The sequence below is a fragment of the Oratosquilla oratoria genome, chromosome 14, assembly GCF_046742065.1.
Source record: "Oratosquilla oratoria isolate Oo_2021 chromosome 14, ASM4674206v1, whole genome shotgun sequence".
Classification (NCBI taxonomy): domain Eukaryota; kingdom Metazoa; phylum Arthropoda; class Malacostraca; order Stomatopoda; family Squillidae; genus Oratosquilla; species Oratosquilla oratoria.
In genome coordinates, this window is record NC_134790.1 from 10,795,141 (window position 1) to 10,817,640 (window position 22,500).

Here is a 22,500-nt window from a genome sequence, read left to right on the forward strand (position 1 = left end):
TTAAATTTCATTAGCCACTTTTCAGACCATTGCTGTAATTTATCTAAATCTTCTTGAATATGTAATTGGTTTGAGTGATCACTTGCCACTCCGCACAGTTTTGTATCATCAGCAAATTTGGAAACAGTAGATTTTAGTCCATGGTCTATATCATTTATATATACTATGAATAGAAGTGGCCCAAGAACGGAACCCTGAGGAACTCCACTTGTAACATTTTTCCATCCAGAAGTTTTTCCATTTAAAACAACTCTGTTTTCGACCATTCAACCAATTACTAGTCCAACTTAATAGGCTACCACTTATTCCGTGTAAAGCTAATTTAGTAATTAGTCTTTCGTGTGGGACGGTATCAATCTATATTGTTTCTTTTGTCATAATTTGAGATAACTGTGCATTTTCCTCGGCTTCGAAAATAGTTTGGTTACGCTTGAAAACACTTGGTATATAACAGTATCGTTTATTAATAGTAGAAGCTGTCGCGCTTGTCCGACATTATTCTGTAAAGGGCTTTAACGTGTGGAAGAGGTAACCCTGTCTCTACGATGACGCCCCTCTCTTCGTCGACTGAATGAAGTCGACTGGAACCACACAGAACGCAGTCACGAAAGGTCATTTCCTGCAGTGTTATGGGGTTGGGGGGCGGCTTGCTGCACCTTTCTTCAACCTGACCTGACCCGTTTCCTTCTTCTTCTCCCCCCGCAGGCTCATCAATCGCCTCATTCCCGGAACCATTAAGAAGATTAACACGATGAAGGCGCCATTCAAACAGGTACGTAGAGAGAGAAAGAGGGCACTTCTGTTTCTCTCCTTCATGTTGTTGTTCTTCCTCGACTTTTTTTTTCTTTGCTCGTACCTCTGTCCGTAATTGCTTCCTGCAGAGTTTCTTTACTCTTATTATGTTTGCTGTTTTTGTTGTCTATTTTTTTATCACGTGATCATTATCATTATAGCCAGCAGTGTTGGTGATGCGTATTTACTGTTATCGCTCATATTTTTTTTTTTTATTAAATTATAAGATTTATTTTGGGCGTTGTACTATAATAGTAATTGCTATAGTTTCAAGTCATGTTATTGCTTTTACCAGTGTTTTGACATTTGTTTCCACTTTTTCAATATACTTTTATGCAGTGTAATCATGACCATGTAACCTACACGCACTTGACGTAGTGCAGCGTTAGCACATTTCGTTAAGTATAAGTTGCATCCCGAAGTCACCACGCTACTTGCGTGCAGCCTAATGGGTCGTTACTTCAACAAGCTGAGACGACGGGGTGGGTCCAATGAGGAGTTTTGCCCCCCACCCCCCATTGCAGCAGCAGCAGAGGAAGAAGAAACTCTGTCATCATCATCATCTTCTTCCGGACTGCCCCGATGGTCATCCCGGTGGCTGCACTCGGGGGCAGGCAGGGGTAACCTCGCCCGACGCCGCCCCACTACTCTGTTGTTGTTGTTGCCCCAATGCCCTGCCCTGCACCGCCTCCTCCTCCTCCTCCTCCAGTTGCTCCCTCTCTTCTTGCCGGGTGACACTCGACCTTCCCCGAGCGCCGCCCACCCGCCGTGATCCCAGCAACGACACCAAGTGCCGCCCCCCCCCCTCCCCATCCCTTGTCCTGCTGCAGCCCCAAAATGTGTCGGTTTTTTCCTCCTTCCTGTCGCTCGGCGGACGTTTGTCATCCCACCCGTTCCTTCCCATACACGTGTTTTCATTGGCTAACCCCTCCCTCGGTGTAACTTCGTCCCCCCCCCCCCCACGTCACCGGAAGTCGGCCTCGATGGTTCCTCCTCCTGCTGCTGCGGTCGGTCTGTCTGCCACCTGCCTGCCTGCCCCAGCGACGACCCCGTGCATGTACGTCGCCCTCGCCGCCGCCGTCCCGTCCCGTCCGTTCCGTCCTTTGATGTCACGGTTCCACGCAACCGTCTAATCCTCTTGGCAGGCGTTGCGACTCCCCCCCCCCATACACACGCACTCGCACACATACACGCACACACACACATATACGCACACATACACGCACACACACACATATACGCACACATGCACGCACACATACACACATAGTTACAGACCTACAATTACGGCCCTCGCTCCCTTTCAGTGCCCACTGCTGCTGCTGCTGTTGCTTTCAAGAGTTGCCCTTCTCCCCCTCGTAGTCTGCCGTACATCTTTCTTCTTCCTTCACCACCATCCTCCCCCTCCCCCTCCCCTTCCTCCACGTCACCTCTTTTACCTCTCCCTTCTCCTCCTCCTCCTCCCCATCTTCTTCTTGCTTCCCCTCCCCTCTCTCCCCTCCCTTCCCTCGTCCCTCTCTTTCCTTTCTTCCACCCACTTGTCCATCATTCTCCCCTACTCCTCCTCCTCCTCCCCATCTTCTTCTTGCTTCCCCTCCCCTCTCTCCCCTCCCTTCCCTCGTCCCTCTCTTTCCTTTCTTCCACCCACTTGTCCATCATTCTCCCCTACTCCTCCTCCTCCTCCTCCTCCCCCCCCCGCCCTCTCCTTCATCCCTTTTGCACCCCTCCCCTTCCACTTCTCACCCCCTCCTTTTCTTGCCCACCTCTCCCTTCTTACCTTCCTCCCCTTTTATCTCTTCTCCATCGCCATTCTTATTTTCCCAATTTTCTACTCTTCCATCCTACCCCCCCCCCTCCCGTTCTCTCCCCCCCCGCCTCTTACTCTCGGTCCATCTCCGGCACATCCGTCCCCATTCGCCCGTGCTGCCGACCTCTCCGAGTATCCTTTAGTACATGTACATAGAGTTTATGGGGGTCAGAGGGTCAAGACGAAGGTCTTTGGGACTGACGGCAACAGGAAGGATTGGTGATTCTTATTAATTACGTAAAAGTTTTGTGCCAGTCTGCAATAAGATGCCGATGTCTTAATGTCAGAGTCTCTCTCTCTCTCTCTCTCTCTCTCTCTCTCTCTCTCTCTCTGTTGCACTATTAACCTGTCAACCTATTCGTCTCTTTTTTCTTCTTCTTCTGATGTTCCGTTCCTGCCGTGCCCCTTTCCCACCTCGCCGGCCAGTTTGTTTCTGCCCCCCCCCCCCGTTTTGACCTTTCCCGCATTCCCCCCTCCCCCTCCCCCACCTGCTCTCCGGCCCTTAGTATGATTTCCTTTCTGCCCTCGCCACTCCCCTCTCTTTTTCCACTCCCCAGCCAGCCCCCCCCCTTCAATCCCTTTTCCCACTGATCCACTTCTATCTTCCCGTAATCCATTATCCAGGTTTGTTTCGTTCCTTCCCATTTTCATGTTTCTCCTCCCTCATTACCCTCCTCTTCCTTTCCCTCCGCCCGTCTTCACTTCAATATTACTATTATTATTATTATTATTATTATTATAATTATTATTATTACTGTTATTATTATTAATTATTTTTGCCCATCCACCTCCCGCTTGTCTCCCAGTCCCTTAGTTTCTCTAATTCTATCCAGTATTTGATTCAGTCCTACTTACCCCGTTTCATCCTTCTCTTCCACTCGTACCTTTCTCTTTCTCTCTCTTCACTTCTGTCGCCCCCCCCTCCAACCCCCTGTCTTTCTCTTTACATCGCTCCACCTCTCCGATCCACCTGTCTTCCTTCCCATCCTCCCTGATATGTCCACTCACTGTTTCCATCTTGTTCTTCCCTCCTTTCTCCCAGTCCTACTCCCACTTTTCCCTCGTTCCTCCACTCTCCTTCCCCTCTACACTGACAACGTCATCGTAAGCGTGCTGCTGCTGCTGCTGCTGCTGCTGCTGTCTCTCTCTCTCGTTGGTCTGGTTGTGGGCTCAAATCCCTGACTCCTCTCCGATTCCCAGTAGCGACTCTTACCCGTCCCAACAGTTCAAGCACACAGGGCAAAGGGTCTTCTTTTTCTTCCCCCTTCTTTTTCTCTCTGCTTTCGTCTTCAACCCCCCTTCCCTCTTCTCTCCCCTCCTCTTTCACCAGCTCTCGCCCCCCTTCCCTTCCCCGCGGCCTCTCACCCGATGTCCCCCTCGTTCCCGAACACCGCTCCCCCCCCCAAGTCTTTCCCTCACGACCCCCGTCATCGCTCCCCACGCCCCTATCCTTCCCCTCTCCTCTGATACATGTCCCTCAATGCTCGGCCCACTTTCCTTCCATCCCTCCACCCTTCTCCGCTCACATGTTTTAACCTCGCCTCAGTTACTCTTTCCCGTAGGGTCCTTCCTCTCATTTCCTCCTCCTCCTCCACATACTTACTTTTCCCCCCACACCACTCTCCTTCTCACCTGCTACTCCTCCCCCTCAAATCCTCGTCCTCTCGCCCCCCACCCCCATTATCTTATACGTCACCCCCTCCCCAACAGGTCGTCCTCCCCCCCCCCATTCCCCCATCGCCGTTGACGCTCCCTTAAGGATCTCTCGTGCCTCCCACGCCCTTCCACGTCCCACTTGACTCGTTTGCCATTCTGCTCCCGCACCTTCCCAACCCCGCCCTTTTCCCTACCTGCTTTCACATCTCCCTCCTCCCCCTCTGTGTCCCCTCGCATTCCTCCAGCGCCCCGATCCACCCATCTCCTTTTTCTATTCACCCCCACCACCACTTCCCGACCTGTCCTATTCCTTCCCTCGTCCTCTCCTCCACCTCCCTTGAGTACTTCAACTAGCTTCTTTTCTCCCCTTTCATCCATCTTCTCTTCTCCAAGAGCCTTCCTTGCTTTTCACCCCCTCTCGTTCCTGTGACTCAGAGCCTTTGTTGGAACATTTAATCTGAATAATTAGATGTGCTGCTCCCGAAATGGCGATTTCTAAAACCCATTAGTTGTGATGAAAGCCTGAAAGTCTTCTCGCCAGATAGTCCGCTCGGCGCAAAACGCTACTGGCAAGGCCAAGGGCTCGCGTGAAGATTAAATAAGGAGTCTTGCTAGAATAGTCCTTAGTTTGCCGGAAAGCCAGCGAGCGGAACGCCATCTGTTGGGTGCCCTTAGCACCTCGGTCAAAGCCAGACCTCCCCTTTCAGCTCTAGTGATAAATCTCCCTTCCAAGTGCCAAAAATGAAAGTACCTCCCCTTTTTTAAGGTGATCCTAATGTGATATTTGCCACATACAACTTCGATGGGGTCGGTATTCTAAGTTCCATTTTTAGGCACTGACGTCAGCTTGGGGTTGCACAGAGATTGTGTTCCTCGCTTTTTTTACTTTTCGAGATCTCAGATTCAGCACATGAGCTCCACTTACGGTTTTCATGCGGAGAGTTCTCCTTTTCTTCGTTTTTTCCGTTTCTATGGCAAATTACTCCACGTGGGTATGATATTCAATGAATTTACTAATGGTGGGAAGGAACTGACATGAAAAATGTGCTGTTTAAAAGAGAGAACAGGTACCGAGGCCGCTTTCTTTTGTCATAAACCTTCTTCTACAGGAGTGGCAGAAGGCTACAGGAGACGCCTGTACTTGTGCGGCGGTGAAGAAGTACTGGATGACACCTGCAGATAGTTGTTATCGTGTAGTATTGTTTACGAGTCGCAGGCCGCCTTGAGGATGTTACTGGTAGATTCTAGGAGATAAGGGTCAGCCTTTTGTGTCAAACACTTTCGTTCGACAGGAGAACAATGTACCTTTTATTGTTTTCTCCGCACGACACCTCGAGCAGAGGTGTAGGGAAGGTGTTCTACCGTGCCCTAGCTTGGCCGCCGAAGACATGCTGCCCGTCGGTTTTTGCCTCCGATCTTGGGACACCCTCCTCCTCCTATGAGTGGCGATTTTATTGCCCTCACCCTAGATGGCGTTTGCCCCGGTTCCTGGATACAGAGCTCTCGGAGTTTGGCACTTTATGGCTTACGAGTGTAGTGTTGCAGTTCCCCATTTTTGCCCACCGTGGCTGGTGTCGGGATCAGGTGCCACTGACCCGCGGTCTGGCTGCGTCAAATAGGAACCGGTGTATCCCCGTAACGTGGAGCAAGAAGTTTTTGCCTTCATCTTTGTAAACTGCCGGTCATTTTCATAATTAGAAATAAAGATGAGTTTTCTTCCGCGTGCTTACCACTAGAATTAGACAATGTAGACCGTGCCCGGCATGGGAAAAAGTAGGAAATATTCTGTTTATACCCAACATTATTGACCGGTATTGTTGCAGAGTATCTTTGTACTACAGGGAAGAACTGAGCGAAATGGCCTGGGGACAAAGAAAACGAGATATGCAAGTTGAATATGGCTGGTCCTTGGTTAATAACTCCTTCATTACAAGTGTCAACTCTGTTGAGTAAGATCGCTAGGACCCAAAGTGCATAAAGTAATAGAAGTCAGGGTTGTGCAAGAATAGGGTACATTCTGATAGAAGGAGAATCGGATAAGCAATGGAGACTGTCACATCCACTATATTTTAGATCGATAACATACCCAGTAAAAGTTTACAATAGGATAGCTATGTAAAGGAAGGAATTGCATGTGGGGTCAGCAGAGATAAAGAACAAAGTCCTTGTAAGACCCAGTGATCGACATTTAGCATCTGGCCATCTGGATACGAGCGAGAGGGAGACGTTTGAATCCTGTGGGGAAGGATGACGTCATGTCGGCTTAGTCGTGGGAGAAAAGGGGTAAAGCAGCTGCGGCTCGGTCAAACACATCGTTACTCTTTGGTTTACATTTCTCAAAAACAGAGGGTAGGTGTTGTGACCTCAGACGGCAGGAAGGCGAAGCTTTGTTAGTTTTCCAAGGTTTGAGTCTTTTAGGAATTTCTTTTGAGCTTAAAACGGTTTCTGTGTATCCAGCTGATGGTGAGATTCTGATATCGTTTACTCCTGTACCGTATAACACTTTCTTTTATTCTTACCATGAAGCTATTTTACTCATCTCCATGGCGCCCCCTTGGTAGGCAGCAAAGAAGTCATAGACTATATTGATCAACTTCTACGATGTGGCTTTGATTATGGCTGCTGACAGCCTCTTTCGTTCATCTGTATAGCACCTCCTTGATAGCGGGAGTGAAGGAGAGTTTCACGTCCAACACCAATTATTATTGAAGTGCGATTGCAAACAAATATGTAGAATTGTTCATAATATCCTGCCATACCAATCTTATGAGGAAAAAGTTTATGATTTTTTGAAGGAGAATTGATGTTGCAGAAATGAACGTTGATCTCAGGGCCCTACATGATGTTGTGGTCGTCTTGAAATATGACTCGATTCCAAGGGCAAATGCCGCCGCTGGCCATGTCTTGACCTGGCAGCCCAAACAACCAGACCAGTACGTATAGACAGGGCAGGAAGGGACGACTAAGGTTGTAGCTGAGTGCCTCCTGGCGAAAAATCAAGTTCGTGTGTGTACGTGTGCGTAAGCGTGTCACCAGTGACATGCAAATGTCTTCATTGTACAACCGGGTTGATGTCCCTGGGCGACGATGGAACGGGTGCTCTCTCCCGCAGCTGAGTTGAATCCTCCTGTCACACTTTAGATGGCGTTTTCTAATTGTTTCTTTTGTTCCTCTTTGTGCTTCTGACCTTTCTCTCACAGCTCTTTGTCCCAGCGCATCGTCTGTCACTAACGCCGTCGCTACGGGGATATTCTCTTTCTCCTCCTCCTCCTCCTCCTCCTCCGCCTCCTCTTCCTCCCCTCAGCTCAACTGAATACAACAGCGAGGCGTTAGCCAGAATAAAATTGTTGGAGTAAGGCACCTAACACAAATGTTTAGAGTTTTAGTTTTCCTTTTCCCTCTTTTCGGAACGCCATTCTCTTTATGCTTTCTCTCGTTTTCTTGCCTTCTTCTTCCTCCGTGCGCATTTCCCTGTCGTCTGGGCTTCATCCAGGCGTGCCCTTCCACATGTAACGTTCTTTAGTTGTTTCCTGGACGGCAAACCCCCTTCTCCACTTGACCTCGACCCGGGAGCCGTCGCCACCAGATCTTCTGTGGGCCTAACCACTCTTGGCGATCCCCTCCCTACTCTGGCCTGGCCTACGAGTACGCGGTGAATAATCGCTTCTTGCGCACCCACCCCTCGTTTCTGACGCCCGCACCCGCCCCGCTCGTCATCTCGGGGCCCCTAATTCGTGTCATCGCCTCGCTCGCTAAACCCAACGAGTCATTGTTCATCCTTAACTTTGATCGTTGCAGCTGCCTCTTGTTATTATTTCGTTCTTCTTCCCTCAGTCACTCTTCACGGAACGCCCTTAATTTTCCACGCAGCTCTCTTGCCTCTTATTTTCCCCCTCACCCCTCAACACTTTCACGCGTCACGTCTTTACTATGTCACACAGGAGTTCTCTTCCTTCCACGCTGCACCTCCCATTTTACACGGACCTTCCCATCCTCCTGCGCGGCATCCCTCCCCTTTCATTCTTTCATTCCCGCTTTCTTCCCATTAGTCGCTCATGCCCCGTCTCCCAAGTGCTGCTGCCGCCGCCGCCGCCCCTCTTCAGCTCGCCCATTCATACTTGTTCTCCTTGTCTGCATGTGTTCTCTCCTCCACTCATCTTCACTGATTCTTCTTAGAAGCTCTTCGCCGCAGAAGGGGCCACCATCACCACCACCACTAAGTCTCCTGCCCATGCCTTCTGAGCCACGGCATCACGCAATAAATACCCCTTGAAAACGCCCGGTGGTAATAGCCGTCTTTTCATACACAGCTACGTTTTCATTTTCATACAGACATCTCTTCCTCTCGTACAACTATCGATCCCGCGCAAGCGGATATTTTTTTTCTAGTTAGCTCACAGTCCTCTAATAAAGATCCCTAAAGCGCCCAGTGGCAAGAGCCCTATTTTATATACGACAATCTTTTCATGTTCCTACAGACTTCTGTTCCCCTCCCACAAACACCGATTGCGGGTGGTCTTTTCTAGGTAGTCCATTGTCCGCAAGGCTCAATAGGATCGCCGGACAAGAGCTAAAATTTCCCAATCTCGAAGGAAGGGGTTAACCGTCCGAAGGGGCTGCATGCCAAGTCGGCAAAATGCGTCTGGCTTTGGTTACAGTATAAAGAGTTCCTCCAGGAAATTAATTCGTTATAATTCACGCCACAAGCTTTAAGTGTCATTTGAATGCATGTCATTATCATAACTTAAACACTTCTATTTTGTTTCTCCAAGTCGTGGAAAAGCCATCATTTAGTTTTCTTGTCACCTCTGTCTCTGTTCCATAGTTTTTCGCTTCATTTCCTCCTCCTCCTCCTCCCTTTACTTTTCTCTTCCATTACCAATCACCCCGCACGCTTAATTCACTTCCCCTTTCGCTCTTTCCCTTCACTCTTGGTGTGGAGGAGGACGCGCGCGCGCACACACACACACACACACACACACACACACACACACACACACACACACACACACACACACACACACACACACACTAGACGACCTTAGATGCAAATGGCACATCAGTACTCATGGGTCGAACAATAGGAGTTCGTGAATTTATCAGAGAAGGTAATAGCTATCGATCACACGCCCAACACGTGATCCAAGACCATGGTCAGTTACACCTACCTACCTTCCACCCTACCCATCTACCTACTTGTCACCCGCTGACCTTCATTGTGGCACCCGACCGCGTGGGTTGGTAACTTCTTTCAAGCCCTCCGTATCGTTGAAGGCATTTTGAAATGTTATTCAGGTCAGCGGAATCGTAACCCATTTGGCTGAAGGGGTCCCCAAAGTGAAGGGGAACTATTTCCAAGACCCCTTATACTCCTTTATACCTCCCGGTGGCTCTCGTACCCGTGGCAAACGCTAAGACAAATTAAGTCAGTTGAGGATTTTAACAGAGCTACCTTGTGTCGATTGAAGAAGTATTTCCGTTGTGAGGAAAGCATCGTATCAGTAGAGGTGGAGTCGTGGAGCCGGCCCCCAAGGAGGGAGTCACGAAGGGAAGGAGGACAGTTGAAGTGAGAAGTGATCAGCGTTATTCTTTGAGTGCAGATGAGCCTCCAGTCATAAAAGTACGCATGACTCTGGACCGTAGGGGCGCGGAAAAAGTGTAATCGCCGCTACACCCAAATAAGTTGAAATTAAAACGGAAAAGATCAATAATTCCATACTTAGCGAGATTTAGAGTGCTAAGTGGAATTAAATAGTAATATCGTTCTTGAAATTTTATCACAAACTTTCTTATGACCCCCCGTAGATTGAATGTGAAAGCCCTGAAGATGTCGACTTCATAGACATTATACTGGCGGTGTCACACATGGGGGTTGGCGGTGGAATTGAAATTTGTTTTACCGCCGCGCAAGGAGGAGGGAGGAGGGGGGGGCTTTGTATCGCGTAGTGCTGCTGCGGGGACTGCCTATGGTACTGTATTGACTTGGTACTTGTGCAACTGCTCTCTTATTGCGTGCTGCCAGGAAATCTGGGTACAAGGTTTCCACCCCACTCACGTATGTGTACTCATGTACGAGTACACACACATTATATATACTGTACACAGTACATATATAATCACATGTATACGTGTGGTCTTTTTAAACTGTATTCGCCTGCCTTCCTGCCTGATTGATAGGCATGTAAGCGATGCCGTCGTATTAGGTGCGTAGAAATACCAGGAATGGAAGTTGATAGCCGTATCTCAGAACTACCTACGAAAGCAATGCCTCACGGGCACCGCCGTGTGGCGCTTTCTTTGCCACTCGCCTCCTCCTCCTCCGCGTCCCGTCCCGTCCCGTCCCTCGGTCACCACTTCCAGGACATCACGGGAGCGCCTGATTTATTCCCACTAACAGGCGATTTAACTCGGACGAGTAAAGAATGAGGTCTTTGTCAGTAATAGATACCACTCCCCTCCAGTCTTCCCTAAAATCTATTACGTGTGTGTGTGTGTGTGTGTGTGTGTATGTGTGTGTGTGTGTGTGTGTGTAAGGCAGGAATTGAAGGAAAGAAGTCAGGGTAGAGCTTGATAAGTTTTTTTATGTGTGTGTGTGTGTGTGTGTGTGTGTGTGTGTGTGTGTGTGTGTGTGTGTGTAAGGCAGGAATTGAAGGAAAGAAGTCAGGGGAGAGCTTGATAAGTTTTTATATATCTAATGTTTTGGGAATAAAGCCCTCTTTAAATATTCATAGAAACGTGTATAAACAATGTGACTAGTAGAAGAGAGGGTTTACCCCTCCTGGGCAATCTCAGCAGATGAAATAAGTGCGAGATATGGCATAGGATGCGGCGATAGATGGGCGGCGGGGTCGTCATCGCGTGGTCGGTCGGAGTGGGACTGGTGCGGCCAGATGAACGGGCTAGATAAGCCCATGGTGGTTCTCTTGAATAATCTAAAGAGGGTTTTATTCCCGAAACATTAGGTATATATAAACTTATCAAGCTCTCTCCTGACTTCTGTCGTATGAATATGTGTATATATGTATGTATACATACATATATATATATGTATGTATACATGTATGTATACATATATATATATATATATTTATATATATATATATATATATATATATATATATATATATATATATATATATATATATATATATATATATGGTAGGTGAGGGTCCAGGGTGACGTATGCGGGCATCGTGGCAGGTGAAACAGCTCCTGCAGCCGTTGAGCAACAAGAGCTGGTGCTTGGGGAGGCTAGAGTTACCAAGTTGTGGTTTTAGATTTACTGTGTTGAGTATTCCACTTCAGTGTCGGAAATTGTGTTATTGCCCAAGATAGGCCCCACTTGAGACCCCGCAGAGAGTTGCAGGTCATGCATTAACTCTAGTTGAAAAATAGAATATATAATTGTTTTAAAGTAGAGAAAATGTAGAGGAACATTAGCAAAAACATGGGGTTGTTAAGTAACTATACTGAAGTGACTGTTAGCGACTCATGGAAAATAATTTAAAAAACTAAAGACTCATAAAGAATAATAAACTATACTGAAAACAAGCCCTTTCCAATGAAATATCATACTGATAACTTTGAGAACAATTTTTCACCTTAAAGTTACTGAATTCGATCATAAAATCCTCAAGTTTCCTTAGGCAGAAAAAAAAAGCAGCAGCATGTATCAAACCATGACGGAAAAGGAGATAAATACGTAAACTCGCACCTACCAACATAATGTCTGTCGTACCTGTCAAGCTATACAGTACATGATAATAAGTGTACCTGGAAGGAAATACGATTATACTAGAAAACCAACTCGTATATAGGAGCATTCATTGAACACGATGAAAGCTGTGTTCGGCAATGAATGACAGTAAGGACAAGAGACAGCAGAAAGTTTGTGATATTGGTTACGTAGCGGAATTGACATCGGAATATCTTGCAAAAGGATATGAAACCTATAGGTATGTGCAAAAATACATTAAAATGGTTGGGAAGTTATGTATAGGCAAGCGTATCGGCATCAAAATCAAAATTAGAAAGAGGATAAATTGATAGTGTCACGTGGAAGTATACTGAATTTTATTTTGTTTAACGTTTTTACATCAGAATTTCAGGTAATCAATGAGGATGATGTTAAATTTAAATTCTTTGCAAGTGATATCCAAATATATTTCCCACTTACCGGCATTGGCGATACACAATGAAAGTAGAACGAATGATGACTTATATAAAGAACCGGATGAACACTAAAACACTTCGATGAAGAGAATCGGGTTGCATAGTATTTGGGTCAAGAGAAAAGGCAAATAAACTTCAAATAGAAAGAATGGGAATACGTACGACTGAAGTGAGTCTAGTTAACATCAACCGGGAACTTAGAAATAATTGAACATAGTAAAATTGTGCAATTATCTTAACAAAACAATGTATTTATAAGAAAACGTCAAAATGAAGACAAAGCAAAGGTCCAGTTTTATATACCTTCTAAACTAGACCATTGCAATTCGATATTTTATAAACTACCAAACAATGCATGAAGAAGACTACACAGTGCACAAAGAGTTGGTAGACATGAAAAGGAAAAGTCATAATGAATTTCTCCAGAATGAACACGCTGCATCTGCACTAATTGCCAATAAAAGCGAGAATCATACAAGGTACGCCTTTTCACTTAGAAAGTAAGATCGGGGGAAACTAAGTATTGGATATATTGAATTCATTTGAACCCTTGACGAACGTCAGAGTGAGACGATTTCCAGATAAACATCAGATGGTTGAGCCGCGGTCCAGTAAAATGATAGGATCGAGAATTGTGACTCCCAGGTGACTCCAAAGACCCTAACAGCAGCAGATCCCTCCACACCCCCGCCGCGCGTGCGTGTGTACGATTTACGTGCTGGACTGGTGATGTACAGTATGTACCTTTTCGACTGAGCGCTCGGAATTAATATATTGCCGGATCTGTGGGCAATGTTGTGATCTGAAACACACATATGCCCGCGCGTGCATACACACACACACATACACACACCAACGCCTCACCCCAAGGGAGCGGGCGCAACTTAGAGTGCTTTGATGCTTTTTCAGCCGAGGGCGGGGACTGAAGTCGGGACCTGTAACCCAACACCCAGCATGTGTGTGTACAGTATATGCTCGTGTGACTCACCTTTGGTCTTAGAGCATGTGGAGGACTCGTGATCGACAGCTATTACCCTTCCAGATGAGAGATCAAGCTCCTGAGGCCCGATATATGGGTAATGCTGTGAACACGCACGCGCGCGCGCACACACACACACACACACGCACACACACACACACACACACACACACACACACACACACACACACACACACACACACACACACACACACACACACACACACACAAACACACAAAACACTCCTTGTCCAGCAGAGGGGTGGTGGTTGTCTGCAGTGCTGTGATGCTTTCCAGACTTGGGCGGAGAGCAATCCTAAGAGCGTCTAGTTAACAGGTGAACTCGGTACCACTATACCAGCAAGCGTGTGCTAACGCGTGTTTCCTCAAATTGGGCTTTCTTCCTTTGCAGAATAAAAATGAGTTCGTAATTGCCCGTGTTTCTCTATGTTGTTCATAATGAACCTGTGGCTGAATGGGAAGCGGTGCCGGTTACATAGTCCAGAGCACTCGAAGAAATCATGTTGCGTGAGTCGGTTCGAGTGGAGTTCATGTTTAACATCATTCACCGTCCGCACGGACTCTATCACGGCGCGGCGTGCGGTGTGCGTGCTTGCGTGTGGAAACCTGTTTATACAAGTGCATGACAGTGCATATATAGTTCATACAAAAGAACTCTTGCGTCACTGATGGGGCTCAAGTGTGGGTGAGGGGTTCCTCGTATCTGCGTGATTGCCAAGAGTTTGTGTAGGAAATGGTTGTTTGCTTTTGGCACAAGTGCTTTTGGGCCCCGCGCGGGTTTCTCGGCCTCTCGCGTGCCATTAATTATTGCAGTGGCTTCTGTAGCACAATGGAGCTCGTTAACCAGTGCAGCTCGATGTACTTTGGGCATTAATTTATTATTATTTGTTTATTATCATGGATTTGTTAGTCAGGAAGTGTTAGCAATTGCATGCACAACTGCTTTTTGTATATATATTCATGTGTACAACAGTGTTAAAAGATGTACTTGCCAATGCTTAGGAATTCGTAAGCAAATCACGTGGCCAACATTGCGTTTTCCAATATTTGAGAGACTGAATTCATGTTCAGCTTTGATGTGGCTGGCTTCTCGTCCCACACCAAAAGCAAAGGTGCAACTTGCGATTGTGGTGGGTTGCCCCATGGTTATGCGGCAGAGAAGTCGTTTTTTTTTCCAGCTCGAGTGTAATCGACTCAACATTCTCCTGAGCGGCGCCAGATTATCCACTGCCAAAACTAATCATTGTCCTACTTTCTGCTCCCCCCTGGCCTCCGATGAATGATGATTAATTATGCTCATTCTTTGCCATGATCTCTTCAACTCTAATAAAACAATTTTTCTTGTCCACAGCGCGAAAACCTGGAAATGTTCCTCAAGGGCTGCGTGGCTTACGGCCTCAAGAGCCAAGACCTCTTCCAAGTCAACGACCTATACGAAAACAAAAACCTCTACATGGTAAGTACGGAGATGCTTTCCGCCCGTCCTGGTCTTGATTAGATTAGGTAAGGTCAGTTTAAGGACCAATTGTAGAATCTCTCCATCCCCTCTTTACCCCACACATTAATCGACAAAGGTCCGAAGCGCTCCGCCGTCACTCAGGTCACGGTAATGTTTGTCAGTTTACGTTTTGGAGGGTTAGATAAAAAAAAAAAAAAAAACTGAGTGGCGGCGCAGTGCGACGGCAGATCACCCCGGACCCCCCAGATGAACGCGGGTGTGTGGGGATTCTGCAATTGATCCCAATTTAGTTATCGTCTTTGGATCAATTTTAGAACAACCCCACCCCCTCGCACTCGGTGATCGGTGGGGTCCGGGATGCTCTGCCGTCACTCGGGCACACATGCTCAGGTCATGGTAACGTTCTCTCTCTCTCTCTCTCTCTCTCTCTCTCTCTCTCTCTCTCTCTCTCTCTCTCTCTCTCTCTCTCTCTCTCTCTCTCTCTCCCTCTCTCTCTTTCTCCCTCTCTCAGCCTAACCTAACCATTAATGCTCTCTCTCTCTCTCTCTCTCTCCCTCTCTCTCTCTTTCTCCCTCTCTCTCTCTTTCTCCCTCTCTCCCTCTCTCTCTCTCTTTCTTCCTCTCTCAGCCTAACCTAACCATTAATGCTCCCAAGCCGTAAATGGAGCATATATATATATTTTTTATACCATGACCTGAGTGACGGCGGAGCGCTTCGGTCGATGGGTGTGGGGAGAGACCAATTGTCCCTCGTGTTTTCTTGCACCGAGTCCAGGGCAAAAATGGCGCGCGATATCGGCCATGATGTATAGTGTTGGCCGAGTCTGTTGTGCACTGGAGGTCTGCTCGTGACCGCCCTTGCCGGTCGCCATGTCCAAGAGAACGAATGGTGTTCGAGGAATAAATATTGGCCATTGTTCCCTCCTCGTATTTATGGGAGAGCACGGGGTGCCCTGCGGACGCACAGCGGTTGAAACTCGTCTTGCGATCTCGTAACGCATCACACGGACCCCAGGTTCGAATCCAGAGGCCACCGGTGACTGCCACTTGTCCCATCATTCCAAGGGTGCACGTCAAAAGTGACGGCATAGGCCGTGGATAAGCGCCTCGGCTAAAACTGCTCCCCTCACCTCCCGCCTCCACTGAGGGCGCAGGGATAAACATTGAAAGAAGAGTGAAGTAGTTGAGTAAAGATGGAGTTAGTTTGAATTTGAATTAACCCTTTCACCCCTGTTGTGCCATTCACTCCTAGAGTGGGGTCTGGATCGAGTGAGACCTCGCTCAGGCCGAGGTCTCTCACTAACCAAAGTAAAGTCGACTGACCTACGTCACAAACGAATCTATCAGGTGAACATCGCCAATGAAGGGGAAAGAGGATAGGAATGGAGAGCGGCGGCTGTGGAGATGAGCCCACAAGGAGTCTGAAGCCATTGACAGTTGGATCTCGTTTCACAGTGATCCCATTCCACCCCCCCCCCTTGGTACTTCGCCGCTCACTCAGGCTTTATCCTTCTTGAGCCTTAGTTTTCACCCTGCGCCAGCTTTCCGCATTGCCGCCGCGTAGCCTTGAGAGAGAGATGTTATCGTACGCATGCGATGTGTCAAGTAGAGCTCGCAGCCACGCAGTGACGTCAGCGACCGGGAAGGCGGGAAGCCGCCATGTCTTAGGTAGGAAATGATTACAGGGTGTCTTGGCTCTTCGAATTTAGATATGCATAATTGGTGCATCAAGGGAAGATTGATAAGCAATGTTACCCTGCCACCATGGGTTGCAGGAGCCATGCCCTCCAATCCCCGTCCAGCCCCCCTCCCCCTTTCCTCCTTTCCCCCGGTAATGGCGAAGGAATGCGTGCTCAATATGACCGTTGACGTAGGAGATTTTTTTTGTCTTTTAAATGCACCTGTGTTTGCTTATGAATCACCGGGGTCTTAAAGAGAAGGAAGGATGGTGCTCGTGTTATCACAAGCGTTATCAGGAAATCACTTGACACTGTTGCCTCCTCGCCGGCCCACGTCAGGCGTCAAGGCAACGACGGCCGCAGCCCAAGAATGCGTCTTACTTCAGCGTCTTCGGTGGTTGTTGTTGTTGTTCTTGTTGCTTCTTTTATATGATGCAGCTATTGTCGCGTGTTGAAAACGTCGTCCACATTATTTCTCGCGCATCTTATTGGTGGCTTGCTTTAACGCGTGTCATTTGATTCAGGCGAAGGTCCAGCACCCTGGCCGAGTATCCCCTCCTAACCTACCAAACTTGGCGCCGCCCAGGCACAGCCGCGCTCACTCCCCCCCCCCACACACACACAGGGCATGGTTACTGAGGGGTCAATGGCTTACGGCATGCTAGTGTAGTTTTTCTCTATTACTGTGATTGTTTGATAACGCTTTGTACACATACGTCTCCTGCATAGCGGTATAGGCTCGACCATTGACAAGGAATGAGGTGGAAAGTAATACATTTCTAAACGAATAGTCGCCATGACGTCACTGAGGCAGATTCATCTTTACACAATAGGTTGCGTTGTGATCTGTTCCCTTGCCGGGCTGCCTTGGCCCTATACGGTGCCCTCGTCATGGTTCGTCTGTGCTTTGATTGGCTGGCGCACATTAATTAGGTAGAGGGGAGCGGGGGAGGGGGGCAGATGGATGGTCTGGCCCGCCGCGTCGCCCACCCACCCACCTCTCGCTCAGCAGCCACTCCTTCTCCCTCGCTTCCCACCTTTAGTTTTGACTATTTGAGCGGGTCCACCTGCGTTCAAACTTGTGGATTTAGTGGGGAGTGGAATGTCAGGTCAGTGTGGTTGAACTTATCCACGGGTGTCAATAGATATGGACTAGTTCGATCTGCAGGTTAAGGAAAATAAACCAAACCATGTTGCAAAGTCTCCCGCTGTGTTTTGTGACCTTCCCCAACTTAATTGTGTGTGACTCGTATGTAACAGATTTGTTTAACTTCGGAGCGTTGGGACCGAAAATGTTCTAGTTTCCTTTCTTCTAGTTTCATTACTCTGCATCACTTGTTATGCCCTTTACTAATCTTGTGTAGTGACTTCGTACTTTTGAAGTACTGTATGTCGTTTTGCTCGCAACATAGAACGCGGTCTCCAATTAGATTGTGATTTGTTATCTTCAGCAAATGTTGCCTTGTGGAAAATCTCTTGCCAGATTAAATGCATATCCGCTCTACTGTTCACACGTACACACACAACACGTGGGACAGCTGTTGATTTTCCAGTTACGAGAATAGTTAAAAAGTGACCCTTACAGGAGCGGGAGGCCGGAACCGATTCCTTGCCTCGTCGGTAGTGTCATGGATGCCCACTCAACATGCCCATCGTGAAATGGTAGAAGAATCGCCGCCGTGGCCCTCCATAGTATAACATGGCAACTGACCGCCGTGAGCCGTAGGAAGTGCGAAGGGATTACTCTTGGAAATTATGTCAAGAAAAACGAGCTCAGTGTTCGTCGTAAGGAGATTAAAAAACGACACGATTTTTTAGAATGCAAGTACAAAATGCATTGTACATTCTCAAAAGATAATATGAAATTATCCTTAAGACGCATAGTCCTAACGTCTCGTGTTAAAATAAAAGTTCGAGCAGTAGGGAGAAACGCCAGGTTCAGCCTGTGAGACAGGTCCTAGACTAATGTGCCATACAAGGTTTGGAGGAGTTTTTATCAGGCAGACCATGAGTAAGACCTCATGGACGTCATGTCGTACGAATAAGGGCTGTCGTCACGGAGGAAATCAGGCGTAACACAATTGGGAATTGACGGAGACCTCACTACCAAGTTTTCAGGTAGAGACACAGGGTCTGCCTGCAAAGTCGGGATAGCCGTCGTTTTTAAAGTTCACGGGTTCTGACACATGTACGATGTCACGTCCTTGTACGCTATTGTGGCATCACACGAAATTGGGATTGCGTCACGGCGGGGCAGGCATGGCGTAGGTGTTCGGTATCCATGGAACAGGTTTGGGGAAACATTAACAAGTGTACAATGACCATGCATGCAAAGGACTCGTGTCCTTCAACCAGCTAAATATAGTCCTGCTCCTTATGGAATGTACCTTTTTGCAGTAGGACTAGTACTCCTTCCGCATTATTCGACTCGATACACTTGCCGCCCCGCCCGCCTACACTCTCGCCCGACGTCTAAATTCCGTTATATTAGGCATAGTAAGGCACGAAGAGATAGAACGTGCTTCATGACTCAGGTTGCTGGATGCATCCACATAAGGTGAGCATGACGTCATAAGACTCAACTGTCTGGCGATGGCTGTGTGTGAATCACGGTCCTGCTTTCGTCCTTTCATGCCCTCCGTCTAAGGACGTGGCCAGCGAGCGCCCCTCCCCAAGGCTGTTCACGGGTTGCGCCGGGCCGCGCCGCGCCGCCGGCAGTTGCCAGAAACGTTGTCAAGACGGATTGGCCTTATGATTATTTGTATGATTATCAGTTAGGCGGTGCTTTTGGCTTCAGGTTCGTGTGCTGCAAAATTCCAAAGATGGTGCGAAAATTTCGTTCATTATATCTGTAGATGGAGTGACACATGCACATCCCATGCCCTCTCGCAACTCTAACCCTCCCTCTCCCTCCCTCTTTCACTCTCACTCTGTGTATCTATCACGCTATCTCTCTCACTCTGTATCTAAAACTTAAAAACTCACCATCCCACTCAAACGAAGTGAAAAATAAGAAACCCACTCACTGGTTCTTGTCGGGAACCAACGCGACGTAACACGCACGGGAATCAAACTCACGGCTGGGATACCGCACGACCCCCCCCCTTTTTTTTTCCTCTCCCTCTCTGTTTCTCTCTCTCTTCCCTTCTCCTTCTCTCTCTTTCTCTCCTTTCTCTTTCCTCGCTCTCTCTTTCTCTCCTCTCTTTCTCTCCTCTCTCTCTCTCTCTCTCTCTCTCTCTCTCTCTCTCTCTCTCTCTCTCTCTCTCTCTCGCTCTCTCTCTTCATTCTTTTCCCTCACAAGAATTTTAGATTCCCAAACAGAAGGGTAATCAAAATGGAATTAACTGCCAACCGAAGAAGTAGAGACAATGACGACGATTAAAACAAAAACATGCGATTACCATGAAAAAATAAAACAAACAGAAAGTATATAAAATGATAACAACATCATGTAGGAGATGGAGTAACGCGTTTCCCACACACATTAACATTTAAACGTATACACGCAAAACACACACACACACACACACACACACACACACACACACACACACTATATACTCACACACACACACACACACACACACACACACACACACACACACACACACACACACACACTATATACTCTCACACACACACACTATATACTCACACACACACACACACACACACACACACACACACACACACACACACACACTATATACTCACACACACTATATACTCACACACCCCCTCTCTCTCTCTCTCTCTCTCTCTCTCTCTCTCTCTCTCTCTCTCTCTCTCTCACACACACACACACACACACACACACACACACACACACACACACACACACACTGGCGCGCTCGTGTGTAACAAAGGATTACAAAGGAAAAGCACCCCGATAGGAGACCTTTTGCTCGAACGTAGGAAAAAAATTATTATGATGAGTGTGTGTGTGTGTGTGTGTGTGTGTGTGTGTGTGTGTGTGTGTGTGTGTGTGTATATATATATATATATATATATATATAATGATGAATAGTAAACATTTAAATGATATTTATGATAATAAATTTATAATAACAGATAAACAGATAGATAATAATAAGTAAATAAATGAAATAGAATAGAATAAATGTCAGGCATGACAGCATTATGTGTTCACTTAAATGAATCTTAAAACTTCAAACTGGACTACATTGCACTTCCTCTGCAGGAAGTTTATTCTGTTCATTTGCTACCCGGTTGGCGAAGTGGTTTCTACCCACTTTCACCTTAAATCTACTTCCTGGCAGTTTGAGACCATTATTTATTGTCTGATTCACATTCATTGTAAAAATATTGTCACTTTTGATGTTTTCATTTCCCTTAAGAATCTTAAAGACCTCTATCAAATTACCCCTGAGTCTATTTTTTTAAGAGATTGATATGTTTTAGTCGATTTTCATATGGTTTATTTCTGATATTTGGAATCAGTTTTGTGGCTCGCCGTTGTACTTTTTCTAACCTGTCAGTGTCCTTAATGAGATTCAGGTTTGGTGACCAGATGGAAACAGCATATTCCAAATGTGGACGAACTAACGATTATATAGCTTGTTAATGACAAGTGGACTTTTAAAATCAAAAGATCGTTCAATCATCACTGGAATCTTATTCGCTTTCTCTGAGGTGGAAATACACTGCTGAGATGATTTGAGATCAATGCTGATAATAACGCCAAGATCCTTGTCACTATCCACTTCTGTTAACGAATTTCCAAATAACTAGTAAGAGTACTTATTGTTATTTTTACCTACGTGCATAACCTTTTATTTACTTGGGTTAGATTTCATTAGCCACTTTTCAGACCATTGCTGTAGTTTATCTAAATCTTCTCGAATATCTAATTGGGTTAAGTGATGAATTGCCATTCCACACAGTTTTGTATCATCAGCAAATCTGGAGATAATAGATTTCAGTCCATTGTATATATAATTTATATATATGCTATGAATAGAAGTGGCTCAAGAACGGAACCCTGAGGAACTTCACTCGTAACATTTTTCCATCTACAAGTTTTCGATCGTTTAATCAATTACTTGTCCAGTTTAATTATCTACCACTTACTCCGTGTGAAGCAATTTAGCAAATAGTCTTTCGTGCGCTTCGGCATCAAGTGCTTCATCAAAGTCCAGATATGTTAAATCTATATCGTTTCTTTCGTCATCATTTGAGATGACTGTGTTGTACAATTCGAGTAGGTTAATCACGCAATAACGTTTCCGTCTGAATCCATGCATGCTATCATTAGTAACTTTCTAAGTGGTGTTCAATAGCACCTCTGATGATAGTTTCCATGCGGCCCATGATTGCTGTCTCCTGCGAGAGGTGTCGACAAGATGGAGATCTGTTAGTGTGGAGCGAAAGCGTGCCAAGAGTAGGTACCAAGAAACGTATGGCGGGATGCTTACAGAACATTAAGAAGTCAAAATTTCTTCACAGATGCATCAATTTGTGTAAGATAGTAGACGAAACAGTCCAGGCAAAGTGTAAATGGATTAAAAACAAATTTGGACAAATAGACTCACGGGACCTCACAGACATTCCTGTGTATTACAACTGGGTGAATGCCCGCGTGCACATACTTGTGGAGGGGGTGCATTGCACCTTTGTAGGCACAAGAGAAGGACGTAGCCACACAGACTCAGTATCACAAGGATTCAGTCATTTTGAAACGAACGTACAGCTCAGAAAGTTGAACTAGGATGACACCCACCCACGAGAGGAAATGAAACAATCGAAGAGTGAAACAGAAGGGCTTGGGAGTGGTTGCCACAGACAGTTCATTTGCCACCTGGTAAGTAAGTACATGGGCAAGATTCTTGTTGAGACATATAGAGTGTTGACAAACATGAGCGTCGTCTCACTTGGTGGACGGAGACATGATGAAGAACCCACAGAAAACCTGATCT

General features: G+C 46.7%; 1 protein-coding gene across 3 annotated transcripts in view; it reads left to right on the forward strand.

Moving 5' to 3' along the window:
• The window catches only part of LOC143032721 (transgelin-3-like), a 197,041-nt gene that overhangs the window by 72,821 nt on the left and 101,720 nt on the right, over positions 1–22,500 (forward strand). For all 3 annotated transcript variants that reach the window (XM_076197649.1, XM_076197650.1, XM_076197651.1), the window contains exons 3-4: positions 706–772; positions 14,779–14,883. In XM_076197649.1, the coding sequence (XP_076053764.1) occupies positions 706–772; positions 14,779–14,883 (172 nt within the window). The remainder of the gene's footprint in view (positions 1–705; positions 773–14,778; positions 14,884–22,500) is intronic.